This window comes from Coregonus clupeaformis, unplaced genomic scaffold (genome assembly GCF_020615455.1).
Source record: "Coregonus clupeaformis isolate EN_2021a unplaced genomic scaffold, ASM2061545v1 scaf0007, whole genome shotgun sequence".
Classification (NCBI taxonomy): domain Eukaryota; kingdom Metazoa; phylum Chordata; class Actinopteri; order Salmoniformes; family Salmonidae; genus Coregonus; species Coregonus clupeaformis.
The window spans coordinates 18,532-37,024 of NW_025533462.1; the positions used below are offsets into that span (position 1 = coordinate 18,532).

Below are 18,493 nucleotides of genomic sequence, written 5' to 3' on the forward strand. Positions count from 1 at the left end.
ACTTCAACCACTAGTCATGTACTCTACCTTGGCAAATAAAGGTGCAGTTCAGGTATTAATGTCTGTGAGACATTTAGTCATATCCAATACCAGGAGTATCAAACTCCAGTCTTTGAATGATGCTGTGTCTGCATGTATGTGTTACAATTATACACTTCAACAGTGTTTACTGTGGGCCCCGTGTAGCTCAGTTGGTAGAGCATGACGCTTGCAACGCCAGAGTTGTGGGTTCGTTTCCCACGGGGGGCCAGTATGAAAAAGTATGCACTCACTAACTGTAAGTCGCTCTGGATAAGAGTGTCTGCTAAATGACTAAAATGTAAAATGTTTACCAATCCTGGTCCTGGGACATCAATGGTTAAATCAGATGTTATTGGCCACATGCGCCAAATACAACAGGTGCAGACATTACAGTGAAATGCTTACTTTGAGCCCTTAACCAACAGTGCATTTATTTTTTATAAAAAAGTAAAACAAAAAAGTGTTGAGAAAAAAAGAGCAGAAGTACAATAAAATAACAGTAGGGAGGCTATATATACACAGGGGGGTACCGGTGCAGAGTCAATGTGCGGGGGCACCGGCTAGTGGAGGTAGTTGAAGTAATATGTACATGTAGGTAGAGTTAAAGTGACTGCATAAATAATAATTAACAGAGTAGCAGCAGCGTAAAAATATGGGGTGGGGGGCAGTGCAAATAGTCCAGGTAGCCATGATTAGCTGTTCAGGAGTCTTATGGCTTGGGGGTAGAAGCTGTTGAGAAGTATTTTGGACCTAGACTTGGCACTCCGGGACCGCTTGCCGTGCGGTAGCAGAGAGAACAGTCTATGACTAGGGTGGCTGGAGTCTTTGACAATTTTGAGGGCCTTCCTCTGACACCGCCTGGTATAGAGGTCCTGGATGGCAGGAAGCTTGGCCCCAGTGATGTACTGGACCGTACGCACTACCCTCTGTAGTGCCTTGCGGTCGGAGGCCAAGCAGTTGCCATACCAGGCGGTGATGCAACCAGTCAGGATGCTCTCGATGGTGCAATTATGCAATAGACTAGAAACATGATTTAACTAGTTTAAAAGGCTGATTTGTAATTCATATATACAGAAACAGAATTTAGAAAAACAGTACACTACACTTCTTATGCATCATGTAAATACTCTAAAACCGGTTTATCTCAATATCTAATTTCCTTCATCTGCATTGATCTGAGGACACAGGATGTGTAGTATTTCATCAAATGAGAGACTTATTTTCAACCAGTAGAGAATGTGAACCGCTTTATTGATATAACTTAATTATCCAAGTGTTATAAATATATAATACATGCATTATAAATATTATACTTTAAATACAAGTTCAATCTGTACTTCAGTGCACATCTGGTGTGCATTATAAAAACAGAGGAAGAAAGAGGAGGTGGGTAGATTGGTGTGAGAACGAGTGTAAAAGACAGAAAGGGAAAGCGGTAAGAATGGAGGAGCAGGGAAGACAGCATATGATTAATGAATTACAGTGCTACTAAACTTAATATTCTGTCAATTCATCACAATTAAATAAATGTATCTTAACCAGCCTTGGACCCCCAGTTGGCCCAAGAGCGATTGAGGTGGCGATGACAGGACTGGGGCATCCTCTTTCACATCAAAACACACCTGCAGACGAGAGACAGCATGATTAAGCCTTGTGTTCTTTTATTCTAACACTGTCTGTCATCATAATCATCAGGAGGTGAAATGCAAAATTCACCCTGGATCATTAACTCTGGGACTACTACATCTATCTGTATTTCAATGTAAAGCATCTCTTTAATAATACTTCCTGTTGACCCGAACAAGTGATCTCTCACCTCTGATCATGCTGTGCCCTATATGTAGCCAGTTCAGATGCGGGAGGGGTTCACCCGACACAGCTGATATAATCTAGAGGATTTAGGGAGAAGACGGATGAAGTGAAGGAGAGAGACTTATGGAGAAATTAAGGTAGTTAAAGAGACAGTGTTCAACAGGAATCTCTGTGCCTCACCTGGTGTCCACACTAAGTGGCTGCAGAGTACTTTATACTGAAAAACATGCAGACACACGAGGACAAACAATATAGCGTAAGTTCTATAAATAGAAATAATGAAGTGTCTTACTATTCGCCATGGTTGGTCCTCTTGCCTATTCTTTGAAGGTGGAAGGAGCCACAGTTATACACCTGAGCCTGCTTACTGCACATGACAATCCATCAACCAGATTGATACACGAGTGTGTAGGTGTGGACAGCACCCTCACCTGAGAAGTAGAAATCAAAGGGAAAGAAACTGGGAATTGAATAACTACAGTTGACATAGCTAAGTAAATGGAATAATACTCTTATTGCCATGTGGATGGCTCTTAAAAGAGCCTTTGGTTGTGCATAGTGTAGTCTATGGTGTTGTCAGGGAACAGCACCCTCTTCGAAAGAAGTAGGAGGGAAAGATCTCCCGCACACGGATTACCTCCCGCGCTGCGTTGTTGGCCCCCATCCTTGAAACATCCTGCAGAGCAGCAGACCTCTCCTCTGGCACATGGCGGCGAGCTGCAGGTTCCCTCCTGGTCCATGAAGTTATGGAGGACACAGGTAGCCTTCACACGCCTGAATTCCCCCCAGGAGGCAGTCCCAGATGGCCCTGGTCACCCAACCTTGCAGTGCCCTACACAGTAACGGTAGGCAATAGTTTTAGAGGAATCTCCAGTTACAAGGTATCTGTAGGAATATGGAAGATAATGTCATTATTAGACTTTTACATTACCAGGTCATTGTGGATTACTAAAGTATAATATCCCTAATAACAAATCATGATAACATGTGTAGCATGTGACAACAGCAGGATCATATCAAGGATAGCATCACAAATGAATACATAAATATAACTTGAAGCTTGATGATGAGTTGATCATTTTAAAACAGCTGTGTAGCACTAAGGCAAAAAACAACAATGTGCACCCCTTTGAGTCCCCAGGACCAGGACTGAGAACCACTGCTCTTCATTGGGACCTCTTCATCTGCAGACAGGCTTTCACAGCTCTCTGTATCTGAGGACAGAAAACCTCACAAGAAACTGACTTCATTATACTCAAATTACACAGCACTGAATATTATGTTACTATTATCTCCGTCCTCACTTCTATGGACTGGAACTATACAAAAGTACCTGCCCTATCCAGAACACCCTACTCTCTCACTTTGACAGTTGCGGCTGCTATCCGTTCACCCTCCTCCATGGCAGTTAGCTAGCTAACGTTACCTACAAATGCATTTGGAGTTTGTTTTTTACAATGATAATTACATCAAGATAGCTAGCTAATAAAGTTAGGTAGCTGGTGGTATTTAATTCACTTAGCTAGCTAGCTATATAGTATGTCAAGTTGGCTAGATAGCTAGCTAGCTAACGTTACGTTAGCAGCTCATTTGAGTTAGCCTGCACTGTAGCTAGTTAGCTAATAATATATCGGTTTTTTCCATTTTCGAAATGCATTTACTTAACTTTACTTGAATAGGTTCTCCCAGCCATGTGGACGATTGTAAACAAGGCAGCAGAGTTTGTTTGTCCCCGGAGCGGTTTAGAGCAGGGTTCTTCAATTCCGGTCCTGGAGGGCCGAAACACTTTTGTTTTTCATTTCTACCTGGTAGTTAATATCACTCACCTGGTGTCCCATGTCTGAATTAGCCCCTGGTTAGAAGGAGAGGATGAAAAACAGAGGTGTTTCGGCCCTCCAGGACCGGAATTGAAGAACCCTGGTTTAGAGCATATTACTATTTACGTGTAAATAAATTCATGAAATGGAGAATGGATTACACCATTTGCTCATTTAATATTCATACAATTTGCTTTGCTCATTTAATATTCATACAAATTCGCTATGCTGAAATCTTGACGCACAATCGAACGTGCTGCTGTATGCTGCTAGCGACGCTGAACAGTTTTTTCAAGTTCACGCCAAAGGAGGGTAAAAATAGAGACGAGCTCAGCCATCCACAAAAAGAGTTGCGTGCTTCAATTAGGTTTAATGGCGGTTGGCATCCAATTTGTTGCATTACCGCCACCTACTAGACTGGAGTACAACTCCCTTATATTTTGCTTGAAAAATAAAATAAAGAAATACCCTACCATCTAACAATACACTCACAAATTCAAAAGTATTATTAATAATTAACACCACCCTTCTTCACTATTTAAATATATTCATTCCTACCTCATGCCCTCAACCTGAAATGATGGGACATCACCACTTAACACTCCCTGTAACTCTTCTGATGTGAAGTCTCGCACACCCAAATACCTCTCTGCAGCTGCCACCACAACCTCAATTTTCTTCGACTTACGTTCCATCACTGCAGTACAATTAATAACCATTGCTATAAACGCTAAAAATCCAATCTTACTGAAACATATATCACTTGTTGGCCTATCCCTCTGTACTGGTACAAATCTACTACTCTCCCCCATTTGTTTAACTCTGAGCTCCTTCTCCCTCTGACCAACAGAAACACAAACAATTATCACTAGACAACTTTTGGTTACCCTCGCCGATTCCACTATATCCAACGCTTTTTTCACCTATCTTGAAACCACAAAAGGCAAGGGTCCACTTTTTCCAAAAACGTCACTCCTACTGTCACAGACTCATTTTTATCCTGACCCTCTGTGCCAGCCTCTGGCTCCGAGCACTTCACCACACCTACCACCTCCGATACTTCACCCTCATTCACTTCCATTTCTCCTCCTGTCTTCAGCTCACTTTGCTTACATTTCCTACCATTCTTCTTTACCAAACCTTATCGCTTTTCCCCGCCATTTCCCCCCCGACTCAAGCTTACAATCTTCCTTCCTCTCTCTCTTAGACCTCCTCTGCCGCTCTTCTTCCTTCCATTCCTCCTCCGCCATCCAAGTATACGTCTCCTTATCCCACAGCTGTCTGTTAGACATCGTTTTTCCTCCACCTTCAGCCACCAACTAGCTAGCCCGGCGTTCGCGGTGTAAAACGTGCAATGAATTATTGAACTGGGAACAGTTTCACGCTGTGAGAAATTGTACACGATATGACGTCACAATACAATACGACTGGGGACTATTTCAGGTTGGGAAGATTTTTTACATGACACATGAGGCTGATGATTGGAGTATTCAGGCTGATGATTGGAGTATTCATTGCAGGGCGTGGCGTTATGCAGTGTATTTACATTTACATTTTAGTCATTTAGCAGACACTCTTATCCAGCGCGACTTACAGTTAGTACATACATTATTTTATCGAACCCACAACCATGGCGTTGCACATGCTCTACCAACTGAGCTACATCCCCTGCCGGCCATTCCCTCCCCTACCCTGGACGACGCTGGGAAAATTGTGCGCCGCCCCATGGGTAGGCACCATCCAATGAAATCTATGCCCAGCTGTAGAGGTGGAGCCTACCGAAAAGATCTGGTGAAAAACTTCCACTTCCACTGAGTAGGAGTTTAAAATTGCATCATTAGGCGACTGAACTTTGACAGAAGAAGGCAGAGTTAGTCTCTCAATTTCAAAAGAAATATGAAAATACTTGGGTTTCTTCTTCTATGGCCAGGTATCACCACAGGTAACCTATTCATTATATTAATTATATTGTGTGGAGGAATCACTTTTGATTTTGGACATTTACTCTAGAAATAATACTTTGTGCACATAACACGGGTAATTGGAAAAGTTTTGAGTTTAGGCAGCAAATGACTTACTGACTCAATTTGTACATTAATGTCAAATGACTGTCAGTGAAATGCTAAATGTGATCTTTGTCCTCTCTCATTAGGAATCAGGGGGGAACCTTCAGTGGACCAGTATGGGTTGAAGGGGGGTTCAATATGTCTGGCTGTTCCAGAACCTCCTGAGATGATCAAAGGACTTAAATGGATGAGGAACAGTGATGTAATAGTTGGAGTCAAAGAGATCTCTCCTAAATACAAGGAGAAGGTGGACTATAACAACGCAAACCATTCTCTGTGCATTAAGAATCTGTTGAACACAGACAGTGGAATTTACAAGGCAAACTACCGGAAAAAATGGAATGAATCAACTACTACATATAGACTATCAGTGCAGGGTGAGTTTTGTAAGGTTTCAGTTCTGGTAATTTGCCGTACATTTAATGTGTCTGATTAGGTTCAATAATGCATGTAGGCCTAATCAAGTTTTTGTGCTGGTAGTTGTCTTTTTGTATATTTAATACAATTATAGTCTCTAGACCACTCATGGATGTAGGGATCTCTTTCCCAACTCCATTGGTTCTTGTAGATCATGTTCCCAAACCAGTTATGGATGTCACGTCTCTCTTCAACACAAGTGTGGGACTCTGTGACGTCACAGTGAACTGTTCAGTTAAAGATGGCTGGATGTTGTCTGTCTGTGGCGGGGGTCAGTGTACACGGTCACAACAGTTACTGTCTCTGTCTGGGGTCAACATCATCATCTCCAATGGCAACGGGACTATCCAATGCACCACCAGCAACCACGTCAGCACACAGACCATCTCTCAACCCATGGAGGACTGTAAGTACCATTTAGCCGTCACCTTCACTGCATACCTCTAACACTGTTTAATAACCTACTAATAATATAATATTAATAAAAGTTACATTTATCGGCATTAAAAATAAAATATGACCAAAGGTTTGATATCATGATTGTAATTCTTCTCTAGTTAAGATTGGAATAATTCTGCCTGTATGAAACTATTATCTTATGAACATCTTTCTTCATCTGTGTGTGTGTGTGTGTGTGTGTGTGTGTGTGTGTGTGTGTGTGTGTGTGTGTGTGTGTGTGTGTGTGTGTGTGAACAGGTAGTGGTGAGGATGGGAAAGCCTCAGTGTTACCAGTTATCACCATTGTGGGTAGTGTTATTGGTGTATTATTAAGCTTAGTTGCTGTACTATGTGTTGGATACATCATACATGCCAGAAAATGGCAAATCCCTAAAGAACAACATTCACTAGAAGAGGTACCTGCTCTTTCATTAAATAATCTATGCATTATATAAGTCAATAGTTTTAAAGAACGATCATTTGAATAATTTAAATGTTCTAATGTTTCATCTCCAAACAGGACATTGTTCCAAGAGTTTACAACTCAGTGAACACTTCACCAGGGAGAGAGGCCAGAACCACAGCACTCTCCTGGCCAGAACCACAGCACTCTCCTGTCCAGAACCACAGCACTCTCCTGGCCAGAACCACAGCACTCTCCTGGCCAGAACCACAGCACTCTCCTGGCCAGAACCACAGCACTCTCCAGGCCAGAACCACAGCACTCTCCTGGCCAGAACCACAGCACTCTCCTGGCCAGAACCACAGCACTCTCCTGGCCAGAACCACAGCACTCTCCTGTCCAGAACCACAGCACTCTCCTGACCAGAACCACAGCACTCTCCACCAGGTGGACCTCTGAGGTGACATCATACAGTTCAAAACATTACATAGAAACTGTGGGACTGTTGCACCACCCAGTGGACAATAATCAAACAATCAAATCAAATCAAATTTTATTGGCCACATGCGCCGAATACAACAGGTGCAGACATTACAGTGAAATGCTTACTTACAGCCCTTAACCAACAGTGCATTTATTTTTAATAAAAAAGTAAAATAAAACAACAACAAAAAAGTGTTGAGAAAAAAAGAGCAGAAGTAAAATAAAATAACAGTAGGGAGGCTATATATACAGGGGGGTACCGGTGCAGAGTCAATGTGCGGGGGCGCCGGCTAGTTGAGGAAGTTGAAGTAATATGTTCAAATAATAATAACTTGGCAACCGCCAAACCTAGATTTGTCTGTCGGACTGCCAGATGGTGAAGGGTGATTCATCACTCCAGAGAACACGTTTCCACTGCTCCAGAGTCCAATGGCGGCAAGCTTTACACTACTCCAGCTGATGCTTGGCATTGCGCATGGTGATTTTAGGCTTGTGTGTGGCTGCTCGGCCATGGAAATCCATTTAATGAAGCCCCTGACCAACAGTTATTGTGCTGACGTTGCTTCCAGAGGCAGTTTGGAACTCGGTAGTGAGTGTTGCAACCGAGGACAGATGATTTTTATGTGCTACACGCTGCAGCCCTTGTTCTGTGAGCTTGTGTGACCTACCACTTCGCTGCTGAGCAGTTGTTGCTCCTAGATATTTCCATTTCACAATAACAGCACTTACAGTTGACTGGGGCAGATCTAGTAGGGCAAAACATTTGACGAACTGACTCGTTGGAAAGTTGGTATCCTATGACGGTGCCACGTTGAAAGTCACTGAGCTCTTCAGTAAGGCCATTCCACTGCCAATGTTTGTCTATGAAGATTGCATGGCTGTGTGCTCAATTTTATACACCTGTCACGGTGTTGCTGAAATAGCTGAATCCACTAATTTGAAGGGGTGTCCATATACTTTTGTATATATAGTGTATTAGTTACCATGCCCTGTATTGTTGGAACATTTTTTATTTTTTTATTTTATTTCACCTTTATTTAACCAGGTAAGCCAGTTGAGAACAAGTTCTCATTTACAACTGCGACCTGGCCAAGATAAAGCAAAGCAGTGCGATAAAAACAACAACACAGAGTTACATGTGGGGTAAAACAAAACATAAAGTCAAAAATACAACAGAAAATATATATACAGTGTGTGCAAATGTAGCAAGTTATGGAACATGCTACATAGAGATGATAAACGTATACTTCATTCTTCTTTGGGACTTGAAAGGGGCAATCTAGGAATCATAAAACAACAAAGCAGTCACCATAGCATTAGGATTAGAACGATAGGATATTGTTCTATTTAATAATAATAATAATAATAATAATAATAATAATGTATTACACTTTTATAGTGCTTTTCATTAGACAGAATCTCAAAGCGCTTGTTAAGCAAAATAAACAACAAGAAGTCATTTAAAAATAAATATAGGCTACAACAGTAGCTAGGTCATCCAAATCAAGTGTATTTGAGTGTTTCCTGAAACCTCCAGCAGATGGACAGTCGCGGTCATTAGAGGATCTGGAAGCTCATAGCTAGATGGTCAGCAGAGGTGCTGGTCGGAGGTGCTGGTCAGGTCCAAGGGCAGGCAGCTCAATCCTCCACCCTGATGAGGATCCTGAATAGGATCTCTATGGCGGTCACCCCGTCACTTGTTTGGTAAACAAATGAGGAATAGGGCTCGAGAAATGTAACCACTAAAATGTATAGACTTCTGGATGCAAAGACTGAACATCCATGAGATGAAATGATAGTTTGAACTATATTTAATCAGTGTTTGTTTGCAATTACATAGTTTACCAACAATGGAGTAAACCATCTTATATTGTGGGTTGGGATGGGATAATTACACTAAGCTCATGAGGCATTAACCTGAACTTGCTCTTTTTTGTAAGATCATTTTTGTATCTCGGCCTTCTTGATTTTTCTCCTTTTGATGACCTGCTGACCTGTTGACCTGATGACCTGTTGACCTGTTGAATGTGCAGCCTTGAAAGAACCTGTAAGAAGTGTGAATGATGTAAACATACCTTGCTATTTCAATGTATCTGTTGACTATGAATTTACCTGACCTTTGAACCTTTTATCGTGATGAAATGTAAGTTTAAAATAACTATGTGATACATCCACCACTGAACTGTGTTGTGATTGAATCTATGTGAAAACGGTAAAAATAAATAAATATGAATCTTTAAAAAGTCAGATTGAACCACTAGATGTCAGCACATGTTCAAAAACATGTCAGTAGGCTAAGAGGGGTCCAGTGCTTTAGATCAGTGGTTCCCAAACTGGGGTCCGTGGCCAGATCGAAAAATTATATTGCTAGCAACAACAGATGAAACAAATTTGACCGAGGGATCTGTGGAAGAAGTTTAGAGGGTACAATACAATACAATGTCATATTATTCATCTACAATATACCCTTAGATGCACAACAGGGCCTGGTTGGCTAACAGGGATCCACACTACTCCATCAAGGATCCAGTTTTCAACAAAATGTTTATTGTATTCCCCAAAAATATTGTTTTGAACAGAAATGCTCTGTAATTTAAAGCTGCAATTCATAGCAATCCATAACGTCAAAGTGGAATTTTGTATTTTGAAAATGTACAAATTAATAAAAAATGAAAAGCTGAAATGTCTTGAGTCAATAAGTATTCAATCCTTTTTTATGGCAAGCCTAAATCAATCCAGGAGTAAAAATGTGCTCAACAAGTCACATAATAAATTGCATGGACTCTGTGTGCAATAATAGTGTTTAACATAATGTTTTTATGACTACCTCATCTCTGTACCCCAAACATACAATAATCTTTAACGTCCCTCAGTCACGCAGTGAATTTCAAACACAGATTCAACCACAAAGACCAGGGAGGTTTTCCAATACCTTGCAAAGAAGGGCACCTATTGGAAGATGGGTAAAGAAAAGCTGACATTAAATATCCCTTTTAGCATGGTGAAGTTATTAATTTCACTTTGGCTGGTGTATACACCCTGTCACTACAAAGATACAGGCGTCCTTCCTAACTCAGTTGCCGGAGAGGAAGGAAACCGCTCAGGAATTTCCTCAAGAGGCCAGTGGTGACTTTTAAACAGCTACAGAGTTAAATGGCTATGATAGGAGAAAACGGACGATGGATCAACAACATTGTAGTTACTCCACAATACTAACCTAAATTACAGAGTAAAAAGAAGGAAGCATGTACAGCAAAAAAAAGGGGTCCAACAGAAATGGAGTGTGCCTTTAGTGGTTCATCGACCTGTCATTCTGGTCTTGTGCGCCACAACCGACGTAGCTAGTTTGTTAGCGAAGCTAGACAGTAACTCCTCCAGTATGTGTTGACATCATTTCACAGGATTTGTTTTTGGGCAGAAGCTGTAGAGCTCAGTAAGAAATCACACTTCTGTGGCCAAGTATCTTATTAATCAATGTTTTGTTTTTAAGCATTAAATGACCTAGTATGATGGTGCATTGATCAGTTGTACAGTTTAAATACGTTATTTTTGTGTTTAAGCCGGAAGTCGACCTTTAAGGTTTCTGTGCACACTCTATAACGGCATATGACATGGTTATGCCACCCATCATTCCATTAAATGTAATAATGTGGCACAGAGCTTAGTAAATGACATAACACCTTGTTATAACATCTGGAACGTAGACTCTTATGTAGCATGTAGTAACACGTTACATAAGTTGTCATGCAGACTGTACATACCCAGCATTCACCTGTGTCTTGAGACGTCTTAAGACACGGCTGTTCTGAAGACATGTCTTAAGACATCTTAAGATGACTCGAGAAACATTTTGAAGACATGTTTTGTGACATGTCTTGTGGCTCAAGATGTCTCAAGACACCCCATGCAATGCAATTCTATGGGACAAGCCTCAAGGCACCATTGTTATTTAATGCCATGTCTTGAAGCTTTGCACACTCTTGGTATTCTCTCAACCAGCTTCACCTGGAATGCTTTTCCAACAGTCTTGAAGGAGTTCCCACATATTCTGAGCACTTGCTGGCTGTTTTTCCTTCACTCTGCGGTCCGACTCATCCCAAACCATCTAAATTGGGTTGAGGTCGGGGGATTGTGGAGATCAGGTCATCTGATGCAGCACTCCATCACTCTCCTTCTTGGTAAAATAGCCCTTACACAGCCTGGAGGTGTGTTGGGTCATTGTCCTGTTGAAAAACAAATGATAGTCCCACTAAGCCCAAACCAGATGGGATGGTGTATCGCTGCAGAATGCGGTGGTAGCCATGCTGGTTAGGTGTATCTTGAATTCTAAATAAATCACAGACAGTGTCACCAGCAAAGCACCCCCACACCATAATACCTCCTCCTCCATGCTTTACGGTGGGAAATACACATGCGGAGATCATCCGTTCACCCACACCGCGTCTCACAAAGACAATTTGGACTCCAGAGCAAAGGACATATTTCCACCGGTCTAATGTCCATTGCTCGTGTTTCTTGGCCCAAGCAAGTCTCTTCTTCTTATTGGTGTCCTTTAGTAATGGTTTCTTTGCAGCAATTCGACCATGAAGGCCTGATTCACGCAGTCTCCTCTGAACAGTTGATGTTGAGATGTGTCTGTGACTTGAACTCTGTGAAGCATTTATTTGGGCTGCAATTTCTGAGGCTGGTACCTCTAATGAACTTATCCTCTGCAGCAGAGGTAACTCTTGGTCTTCTATTCCTGTGGCGGTCCTCATGAGAGCCAGTTTCATGACAGCGCTTGATGGTTTTTGCGACTGAACTTGAAGAAACGTTCAAAGTTCTTGAAATGTTCCATAACAAATAAATTCCACAAATTAACTTTTAAGAACGCACACCTGTTAATTGAAATGCATTTCAGGTGACTACCTCATGAAGCTGGTTGAGAGAATGCCAAGAGTGTGCAAAGCTGTCATCAACGCAAAGGGTGGCTATTTGAAGAATCTCAAATATAAAATATATTTTGATTTGTTTAACACTTTTTTGTTTACAACATGATTCCGTATGTGTTATTTCATAGTTTTGATGTTTTCACTATTATTCTACAATGTTGAAAATAGTTTAAAAAAACAAGTTAAAAAAAAAACAGGAATGAGTAGGTGTGTCCAAACTTTTGACTAGTACTGTAGCTCAAAGGTAGTAAGTAGTTGCAAAGTAGCTAATTAGCTAAAATGATCCATGATGAGATTCGAACACATAACCTTTGGGTTGCTAGATGTTCGCGTTACACCATCCACCCTCCTATCGTTTCTGTCTGAAGTAACCTACTGTCTTTATCTGTGATTGAAATGCACTGTACACAAAATTGTGTACTGCACATGAAAAATATACTTTTTCGTGTGCTTGTCACAAATTTCCAATAAGCAATTTGTGTCTATTTCACAATAATCTGTGATACTGGGTTGCAATACCCTCTGAGTCATTTAAATTTTTTCAGAGGGAGAGCAGCTTGTGGCTTACTGTTCACATCCAGACTGTGATGCAGATGTAGTTTTAAAATTAAGTAATAGATAGAGAATAACATCAATTGCATTGTGTAAATATGTTTGTGTGTGTTCACGTTTCTGTAAACTATTGTATAAGTAGTGAGAAATGACACATCTATATTTATATTTTGTGAATGTTATGTAGCAGAAGTACATTGAAAGTGATCAAGTTATTTAGCTTTTACTGTAGGCAATATTATTTTATTGGACTCTCCTTCTGTATTTTACAGAGTATTTGATTGTTTTTCAAAGACAGAGATACATATCAAATGAAGGGGAGACGGAGAGAAGGAGGTACAGAGGAGGCCTGGTAGGTGCCAGGACTCGTACCAACGCAGGCAGGGAAAATGTACATGTGCCAAGGCAGCGGCCTTAACCACAAGGCCAAGTTCAGAAACAAAGATACTATTTTTATTTAGACAGGATGTGGAGCAATTCCACAGCGCACTGTATTGACTGTGTAAACTTGAGGCTGAACAGTAATGGCTCAATTAATCATTTATTTCAATTCATTGATTCAATTAATCATGTATTCATTTTTTGTGTGTGAAAACAACAACATAAAAAGTTTGACATTCAACATTCCAAAAACACAACAAAAGTGGGACATTCAACATTCCAAAAACACAACAAAAGTGGGACATTCAACATTCCAAAAACACAACAAAAGTGGGACATTCAACATTCCAAAAACACAACAAAAGTGGGACATTCAACATTCCAAAAACAGAATGAACCACAGAAGCAAGACGTTGTACTCACAGAGTATATGTTCATGTGTAGGGTGTGCTTCACATCAGAACATGCAGAGTTTAGCCTCATGCTTCAATGCTCTTAGTTGTTGTGGAAGTCGACCCGACACGGCTCTCCCTTTAAGCGAAACACTGCAGATAATACTAAATGAAATATGGGTTCAATATTTGTCCCATGATATTACAGTCTGTAATAAAAAATGCTGGTCAGTTGGGTGAAGTCCATTTATTGTTGCTGTCCTGGTTTCTGCATATTTCTGTAAAGTGTTTCTACCTCAGGAGGGCCAAGTGGTTCTGGCCTCACCTCTGCTGAATCATTCACTGAGGTGTCAACGATGACTTCCTAAAGATGAGACATTACAATTACATCAAATCTTCATTCAACAAAGCTTACAAAGTAAAACAATTTAAAATTAAATTAAAATAATATATTTATAAAAAGTCAAATGCATTTCACAGGAAGTACCTGAGTTGAGTCAACTTCTTTTGAGGATATCCATCTTTTGACCTTTATGATGGCCATTATGGTGACTGCCAATCCAACATAAACAAACACTGATCGAACAGTATTGGCCACAATGGTCCTGACTGATAATGCTGAAGCTTTGCCGTCCTTCTCACCAATACCTGGGACACACAATCTGGGTTACCCTCTCAGAGCCAAAAATACAATATTTCACTAACACGTTTGGTCTAATGTGATGTTAATTGTTTCCAACAGTCAACATTACTTTATGGTAGGTACCGTTTATGTATCATATCGTTCAAACAAAAGTCCTTGCAGCCAAGATTAAATCAACTGTTCCAAGTAGATGTTTGCAGTGCTAATTCCAAAAAATGGGAGAAAAAAGAAGAAACCTGCACACTGCTCCTGATAGTATCACTGCTCCTGATTGTGTCACTGCTCTTTAATAAGCTTTACGTATCGGCCTCAAGGCCTTCGTCAGAGCTTTTGTCAAATTGAGAAATTCATTTAAAAAAAGACCTAGTCAAAATATTGGGTGTTTATGTGTTGGCTCTAAATAAATAAAAATACTAAACATATAACTTTGATATCCTGTGTGTGCTTTTCCCTGTGGATATATTTTTTACAATGTATGATATCGCATCATTTAGTATTAAACAATGACAGAGATATTACAGAATGACTACACAATATCAACATGAGGTTCAGCTTCTAACCTCACGGGTAGATCTCCAAATGAATGCTAGAATGGACCTTACATATGTCCTCCATGGGTTGAGAGATGGTCTGTGTGCTGACGTGGTTGCTGCCGGTGCATTGGATAGTCCCGTTGCCATTGGAGATGATGATGTTGACCCCAGACAGAGACAGTAACTGTTGTGACCGTGTACACTGACCCCCGCCACAGACAGACAACATCCAGCCATCTTTAATTGAACAGTTCACTGTGACGTCACAGAGTCCCACACTTGTGTTGAAGAGAGACGTGACATCCATAACTGGTTTGGGAACATGATCTACAAGAACCAATGGAGTTGGGAAAGAGATCCATACATCTATGAGTGGTCTAGATACTTTAATTGTAATGAATAAACAAAAAGACGACTACCAGCACAAAAACTTCACAAAACTCACCAAGCACCTTTAGTCTGTATGTGGTAGTTGAATCAGTCCAGTCTCTCTGATTAATTGCACTTCCCATGTAAATTCTACTGTCTGTGTTCAGCAGATTCTTAATACACAGAGAATGGTTGACAGAGTTATAATCCACTTTCTCCTTATATTTAGGAGAAATCTCTTTATCACTAACTATTACATCACTGCCCGTCTTCCATTGAAGTCCTTTGAGAATCTCAGGTTCTGGAACAGCCAGACATATTGAACCCCCCTTCAACCCATACTGGTCCACTGAAGGTTCCACCCTGATTCCTAATGACAGAGGAACGGGGTCACATTTAAACCAAACATTGTTAGCTGGGCTGCTGGGATTACTCAAATATGTTTTAAAGTATCTCATCTATACCAATCTATGGCATGTGTTCAGATCACTCATGTTCAAAGTATCTCATCTATACCAATCTATGGCATGTGTTCAGATCACTCATGGTTTAAAGTATCTAATCTATACCAATCTATGGCATGTGTTCAGATCACTCATGGTTTAAAGTATCTAATCTATACCAATCTATGGCATGTGTTCAGATCACTCATGGTTTAAAGTATCTCATCTATACCAATCTATGGCATGTGATCAGATCACTCATCTTCAAAGTATCTCATCTATACCAATCTATGGCATGTGTTCAGATCACTCATGTTCAAAGTATCTCATCTATACCAATCTATGGCATGTGTTCAGATCACTCATGTTCAAAGTATCTCATCTATACCAATCTATGGCATGTGTTCAGATCACTCATGTTCAAAGTATCTCATCTATACCAATCTATGGCATGTGTTCAGATCACTCATGTTCAAAGCATCTCATCTATGCCAATCTATGGCATGTGTTTAGATCACTCATGGTTTAAAGTATCTCATATATACCAATCTATGGCATGTGTTCAGATCACTCATGTTCAAAGTATCTCATCTATGCCAATCTATGGCATGTGTTCAGATCACTCATGGTTTAAAGTATCTCATATATACCAATCTATGGCATGTGTTCAGATCACTCATGTTCAAAGTATCTCATCTATACCAATCTATGGCATGTGTTCAGATCACTCATGTTCAAAGTATCTAATCCATACCAATCTATGGAATGTGTTCAGATCACTCATGTTCAAAGTATCTCATCTATACCAATCTATGGCATGTGTTCAGATCACTCATGGTTTAAAGTATATCATCTATACCAATCTATGGCATGTGTTCAGATCACTCATGGTTTAAAGTATCTCATATATACCAATCTATGGCATTTGTTCAGATCACTCATGTTCAAAGTATCTCATCTATACCAATCTATGGCATGTGTTCAGATCACTCATGTTCAAAGTATCTCATCTATACCAATCTATGGCATGTGTTCAGATCACTCATGTTCAAAGCATCTCATCTATGCCAATCTATGGCATGTGTTCAGATCACTCATGTTCAAAGCATCTCATCTATGCCAATCTATGGCATGTGTTCAGATCACTCATGGTTTAAAGTATCTCATCTATACCAATCTATGGCATGTGTTCAGATCACTCATGGTTTAAAGTATCTCATCTATACCAATCTATGGCATGTGTTCAGATCACTCATGGTTTAAAGTATCTCATCTATACCAATCTATGGCATGTGTTCAGATCACTCATGTTCAAAGTATCTCATCTATACCAATCTATGGCATGTGTTCAGATCACTCATGTTCAAAGCATCTCATCTATGCCAATCTATGGCATGTGTTCAGATCACTCATGGTTTAAAGTATCTCATCTATACCAATCTATGGCATGTGTTCAGATAACTCATGTTAAAAGCATCTCATCTATGCCAGTCTATGGCATGTGTTTAGATCACTCATGGTTTAAAGTATCTCATATATACCAATCTATGGCATGTGTTCAGATCACTCATGTTCAAAGCATCTCATCTATGCCAGTCTATGGCATGTGTTTAGATCACTCATGGTTTAAAGTATCTCATATATACCAATCTATGGCATGTGTTCAGATCACTCATGTTCAAAGTATCTCATCTATACCAATCTATGGCATGTGTTCAGATCACTCATGGTTTAAAGTATCTAATCTATACCAATCTATGGCATGTGTTCAGATCACTCATGGTTTAAAGTATCTAATCTATACCAATCTATGGCATGTGTTCAGATCACTCATGGTTTAAAGTATCTCATCTATACCAATCTATGGCATGTGTTCAGATCACTCATGGTTTAAAGTATCTCATATATACCAATCTATGGCATTTGTTCAGATCACTCATGTTCAAAGTATCTCATCTATACCAATCTATGGCATGTGTTCAGATCACTCATGTTCAAAGTATCTCATCTATACCAATCTATGGCATGTGTTCAGATCACTCATGTTCAAAGCATCTCATCTATGCCAATCTATGGCATGTGTTCAGATCACTCATGTTCAAAGTATCTCATCTATACCAATATATGGCATGTGTTCAGATCACTCATGTTCAAAGTATCTCATCTATACCAATATATGGCATGTGTTCAGATTACTCATGGTTTAAAGTATCTCATCTATACCAATCTATGGCATGTGTTCAGATCACTCATGTTCAAAGTATCTCATCTATACCAATCTATGGCATGTGTTCAGATCACTCATGTTCAAAGTATCTCATCTATACCAATCCATGGCATGTGTTCAGATCACTCATGTTCAAAGCATCTCATCTATGCCAATCTATGGCATGTGTTCAGATCACTCATGGTTTAAAGTATCTCATCTATACCAATCTATAGCATGTGTTCAGATCACTCATGTTCAAAGTATCTCATCTATACCAATCTATGGCATGTGTTCCAAAAGGATGAATAATTAGGCCTACAGCAGGATACCCAATAGCTACCTCCAAGTCCCAGAGGGTATACCTCCTTTAACTCTAGAATTCATTACATGTAAAAGGTATGAAGAGTTTAGATACCTGCGATGATTTCCAGCCAACAGATGTGTAGCAAAAACAGAGATTTCATTTCCAAATATTGATAGATTAAGTTTGACTTCCTGTCTATGTCGAAATGTTGAGACCCTGTGGTGGTAAACTACAAGAAGTATGCAGTTCAGGATGTAACTAGGTGCTCGCTCAGTCAAA

General features: G+C 40.1%; 2 protein-coding genes and 1 long non-coding RNA gene across 4 annotated transcripts; 1 reads left to right on the plus strand and 2 right to left on the minus strand.

The window, feature by feature from the left end:
* Positions 1 to 1,251: 1,251 nt before the first annotated feature.
* Positions 1,252 to 3,024, minus strand: LOC123483013. Its single transcript, XR_006658033.1, has 3 exons — positions 2,471 to 3,024; positions 1,838 to 2,264; positions 1,252 to 1,643 (listed from the first exon to the last, which is right to left on the minus strand). It is a non-coding gene; the product is annotated as an uncharacterized LOC123483013 (long non-coding RNA).
* A 2,431-nt stretch (positions 3,025 to 5,455) lies between these two features.
* LOC121538989 lies at positions 5,456 to 7,581 on the plus strand. The gene is made up of 5 exons (XM_045212333.1): positions 5,456 to 5,592; positions 5,803 to 6,093; positions 6,285 to 6,539; positions 6,830 to 6,987; positions 7,092 to 7,581. The coding sequence occupies exons 1-5, from the start codon at positions 5,547 to 5,549 to the stop codon at positions 7,431 to 7,433; spliced, it is 1,092 nt and encodes a 363-aa protein (XP_045068268.1). The 5' UTR covers positions 5,456 to 5,546; the 3' UTR covers positions 7,434 to 7,581.
* A 6,044-nt stretch (positions 7,582 to 13,625) lies between these two features.
* LOC121538991 lies at positions 13,626 to 18,465 on the minus strand. Of its 2 annotated transcripts, XM_041847158.2 has the most exons (5): positions 18,326 to 18,465; positions 15,335 to 15,628; positions 14,959 to 15,216; positions 14,201 to 14,361; positions 13,626 to 14,077 (listed from the first exon to the last, which is right to left on the minus strand). In XM_041847158.2, exons 1-5 carry the CDS (start codon positions 18,372 to 18,374, stop codon positions 13,961 to 13,963), a joined length of 879 nt encoding a protein of 292 aa, XP_041703092.1. In that variant the 5' UTR covers positions 18,375 to 18,465; the 3' UTR covers positions 13,626 to 13,960. The 2 variants fall into 2 exon arrangements, with proteins under 2 accessions (XP_041703092.1, XP_041703091.1); XM_041847157.2 differs by lacking the exon at positions 18,326 to 18,465 and having other exon boundaries at positions 15,335 to 15,929.
* Between the last annotated feature and the right edge of the window lie 28 nt (positions 18,466 to 18,493).